Source organism: Haliotis rubra, unplaced genomic scaffold (assembly GCF_003918875.1).
Source record: "Haliotis rubra isolate DU_JTF1 unplaced genomic scaffold, ASM391887v1 Scf1950, whole genome shotgun sequence".
Lineage (NCBI taxonomy): Eukaryota > Metazoa > Mollusca > Gastropoda > Lepetellida > Haliotidae > Haliotis > Haliotis rubra.
The window spans coordinates 80,895-85,633 of NW_025765948.1; the positions used below are offsets into that span (position 1 = coordinate 80,895).

The following is a 4,739-nucleotide window of genomic DNA, read 5'->3' on the forward strand; positions in this document are numbered from 1 at the left end:
TCTTTCGTGTGGAAAGGCTATTCATAAGGTATCTCATAGACATCAACTTTTAATTGAAATTATTGAATTATATAATGATCTTGCTAGTAGCCAATACGACATCGTCCTCTGTTGGGTACCCAGCCACGTTGGCATTTCTAGTAATACAATGGCCGATTTCGCTGCTTAGGCAGCACTCAACAACTCGTCTTCTCATCTCTATCATTAAAGTACTCACAGAAATAGAATTTTTTTACATATATTTCGTAGTTTTGAACACAACTAAAATTTGATTGTGAAATATTTTATGACTATCGTTACCACCAACGCTGTTACACTTTTTGTAACATCATCCAAAATAGATGAAATAGTTTACAGGAGAGCAAATTGTGTCATTTTTACACCTTCGAAATCAAAATGTATGTTTCTAATGCAAGCTACAGTATGCAAATGAGATGTACTCTCCATAGGTTCGCGTACATAATATTCTTTTATGAAAAAGTCATATACCATTCATCCTTTACTTCTTGTATCCTAATTGATATTTAGAATAATTGATTTAGGATTTTCTCAAAACTCTTGTTGAAAGTTTACGTATACTATTTTTTACGAGTCTATTCATACATTTGATTGTCAATTGGACAATGGTTATGACAAAACAAGAGCAAATGCATCCTCCCGTCTAAACACTGCTGCGGGTAGTTGTTACCACCCGTTGTTGAATGCGACGTAAGTAATAACATGTTTCTAAACTTGTTGATAATATGCAATTTTTTGTTATATTATCTGTAAAATGGTATTTTTGAGGATAATTAGAGGACTAAATTAAAAGGCCTAGTTGGGAAAAACATAGTTCTTAAAATATTTGTTAAAGCTCTATCTTAAATAATGTAGAAAACAAATAAACGCCAAACACCATTGTATTTCTAATTCCGTAAGTAATTTAGTACTTACATCCGTGATCTGAGGCAGAAGAAATGGGACAGCCAGGGAAGTATCAATAAATAACATGCAATAAAACGTTATATTGGTTAAATTTACTTGGGTTGTCAGTGGATCCAATGACAGTTGGACTGATTGGTTCAAAGTCTTGAATGAATGAATTATACTCATAAAGCCGCAGATTTTGCACTTAGTTACCTATATATTTATGTTATTATCTACGGCCTACATACTGCTAATTACTCACTGGAATGTTTTGAGAAGTTATTTTAAAAAAACCCCACTAGAATACAAACAATACTAGCCCAACCTTTCCATCACCTCAACAAAAATAACAAAAATAGAAGGAAACAATAAACAATGGCAACACAAATACAAGCATAACATAGTCACGTGCTTTTTAAAAACCACAAGTGCACGTATAGAGGCAAACGATTTTACATGCGCAACAGCGGAGAAAGTAACATAGTCCATGTTCGTATGGACATGGTTTTGATTTGGGAAAGTTGCCTTCTTTTGAAGAAGGTACTGCATTTCTACCAGGGATCATATATTGGTTTACAATCTCTGACACTACTGAATAGTAATTTTTTTATGACGCGTTAACATAGGGACGAATCAGTCTCCATTTTCTGTGGAAACAGATTCATTGGTCGCAAGAGGTCAATACGAATAGATCAGCAATACTCAGCATTGTCATCAGGTATTCGCCAAACGGGTAAACATGTCCTTGATTACCGGTAGCACATTTCGCTCACGCAATCTAGTGACACGATGGTGCATTTACTGATGTTGTTAAAACTAAAAACAATATTTTAATTTGGAAATTTCATAGGTATAATGTTGAATTATAAAATCTCGAGGTTTAATCAATTGCATTTGTGCACCTTATTTTTGATAAAGAAAACGTAGGGAGACATGGTCCGGTGACATCAGTTCGTGAATACTGGGGTGATTTTTTCCATGAATGTTATATTGTCCTGGCGCTGACTGTCATATTGCCTCTTGTAGTTATCTTCAGCAGGTCCCCATTCTCGTCGCGGGCGTAACAAATACTGTAAAGAAACCCACCAAACACACTTAATTCTGTTCAACATGACACATATAGACCAACAGAAAATATATTACTTTCGGCTCAGTAGTGTCAACAGAAGGATATTTGTGCAAAGGAAACATGCATATTAGAGATTGCTAAACATCATTATAATACAACTTCTCTACAATATTAAAAGCCAGGAAGGATATCACAGTTAAGTTTCAGCCGACGTGATTTGGAAAATAGCTCTAGATGCTCCTTAGGTGTTCTCAAGCCACATGGACAACGACATTCCAAAATAAGTTCATGCACGCACACCGAAACAGGATAAAGAAATATCCGGGTACAGGGGCATGCAGTTGTTTGAGTTAGTTTGGTGGGACTTGAGTTCAATGTACGTCACTGGCTTAGAATATTTCTAAACAAAGAGCCTGATAACCACCTGTATTAAGTTCAAGTTCTTAAGATGTATCGTTGGACTACGCACCTAAAGACGCCCCAACTGATATTGTGTTGATCACCCAAACAATTACAAGCTTCGTTCACCTAGCTTCATTCAAGACAGAATCATTACCTGAGAGGAAGGGACAAGTGCCAGCAATACAAACACGGCTACTAGTGCCAGTGGAGCCAGCGCTATGAACCACCCCATTACGTGGGCCCACACTGGATAACGGATCTCTTGAATCCATGGCGTAGAACGATGGAGGAGTGTAATTGACAAAGGATATCACCTGGAAAATCTGAAAGAAGCAATTACAGTTGTAAACATTTGAAGTTCACACGTTACTTCGTTTAATGGTGATATATGATTTATCTCAAGATACTATATATCGGGATATAACATTACCAGGAAGACGGGCGGAAGGATGAAACACCAGATGAACTTGATGACTATTGGAGGTGGAGTGCCAGTCATCATCTCAATATCCCTGACCAGCCGACCCATGCCTGAAAATGTGGATGAGGTTGAAATGGCTATAAATGATACAATGATGTGACACAATAGACCGATATGAACAGAGCAATGTTTCAATTAATTGATAAATAGGTTAAAATACAGTTTGCATACTTGGCTACGACGTGTTGCATTTTCTCTTTAATGACGTGGATGACGTGTGATGGAACAGTTCTGCCTTTCAAATTTATTGATGAATCTTTCAGCAAATAGAGAATGTAATGAATAAGATGAATCCTAGGATTTGAACGGGGATTGTAATGGTTTCATAGTGGAAGGGCCGTCAGCATTATGATTAATATAATACACACACATAGCTAATATTCAAAAATGTCGTCTTCAGTGTGTAATGATTCAAAACATGAAGAAACCATGTATGTAACAACAAGAACAGTATAAGTCGCTGTACCATACCGTATATCCATCCAACTGTAATGAATTGAAGGATACCAAGAATATATATTGGCACTATATATAGGTAAGAGTCAACCAGTGTCATCAAAATAACCCCTCCCTGCAAACAGAAACGGTTCAGTTACTCTTATATCATTCGAATTACGAACATGGAATTATACATTGCATTTTAATATATAGATAATACAGAAGTCATATATATGCCATCCATAGATGAGGTTAATATAAACAATGAGATGGAGGTTTTATTAACAGTGGTCTTACTTTAGCCAAATATGGAAGCGTAAGCAGGAGGGTTGCAATGCAGGTAACCACAGTAACCATGATTCTTATCATGCGAGATCAGCGTGGCAGGCTGTCAACTACAGCTGTGATGATCATGTCTGCATATACAAGCTGAAACAGGAGATTTTCTTATTTTTCATTAGCAACAGAACAGAGTATGCTAATACAGGGACCGTAACCCCATCCTTAAGGGTGTTCATGGCGTTACATTATATCCATGGTCAACCTATCAATGGGCATTCACACTTAATGGTGAATACACAGGTACCTGTGGTTATATTCTGGAAGGTCGTCTATTGACAGAGGCGCATGTCGTCCACCTTAGTATCCGTTCGCCATTGGCTGAAGCACTATTTGGGCTAGGAAAAACATTAGCTTCAAAATGTTGCTCATCCATTATTTCTTCATCAATGTCGCTTTATCTTACACGGTTTGTTACCTTTGGCCTATGCACCGATTGCCAAGTACGTTTGCAAGTCTTTATCAATAAACGAATTGACTATCCATTCGTAATTTGATGATATATAAATAGTGTGCATTGTTAGGGGCACAAAGTAAACCGTCATTATAGAAATCCCACAATTCGACAAAATAATTTTGACTGTCTGCTGATCAATTCAAGTTCAGCATTGACGTATTATGTTAAAACAAATTGGATTAATATTGCTTAAATTTACCTGAGGAATTCAATCCGACAAGAAGAAGAATAAAGAAGTAAGCAAAACTCCAGAACTGGGACGCCGGTAGATGAAACAGCTCCGGGAGCAAATCAAATGCGCCCCTGATGCCTGTTAACATAAGGTAAGAGCTACGTTTCTAATAACAGATTGCCACCATTCTCGATAAAGTTGTCAAAGTTGCATGAATCAATTTTAGCGTCAGGGGAATATCATTTGTTAATTTATACTTATGACACTTAGGGCAAGAGTCATACGATCAAAAGACAAAACAGTACGTTTGTGATTAAGGCCTTCGAATGTTAAAAGTCAGTATTGAGTTGACAGACACATTGTCTCTAGTCTGTAAGAAGTTAGAAATGAGATATTTTCTCCAGTTGTAAGAACAGATCTTAGCATAGTGGGATATTATCCATGTATCTGTGACCACACTTATATAATAAGTTAT

The 4,739-nt window shown here is 36.8% G+C and overlaps 1 protein-coding gene across 1 annotated transcript; it reads right to left on the minus strand.

Annotated features, from left to right (window-relative positions):
* Positions 1-239: 239 nt before the first annotated feature.
* On the minus strand, positions 240-3,708 carry LOC124274883 (sodium-dependent noradrenaline transporter-like). The gene is made up of 5 exons (XM_046710253.1): positions 3,594-3,708; positions 3,330-3,429; positions 2,808-2,908; positions 2,532-2,700; positions 240-1,976 (listed from the first exon to the last, which is right to left on the minus strand). Exons 1-5 carry the CDS (start codon positions 3,663-3,665, stop codon positions 1,939-1,941), a joined length of 480 nt encoding a protein of 159 aa, XP_046566209.1. The 5' UTR covers positions 3,666-3,708; the 3' UTR covers positions 240-1,938.
* Positions 3,709-4,739: the final 1,031 nt, after the last annotated feature.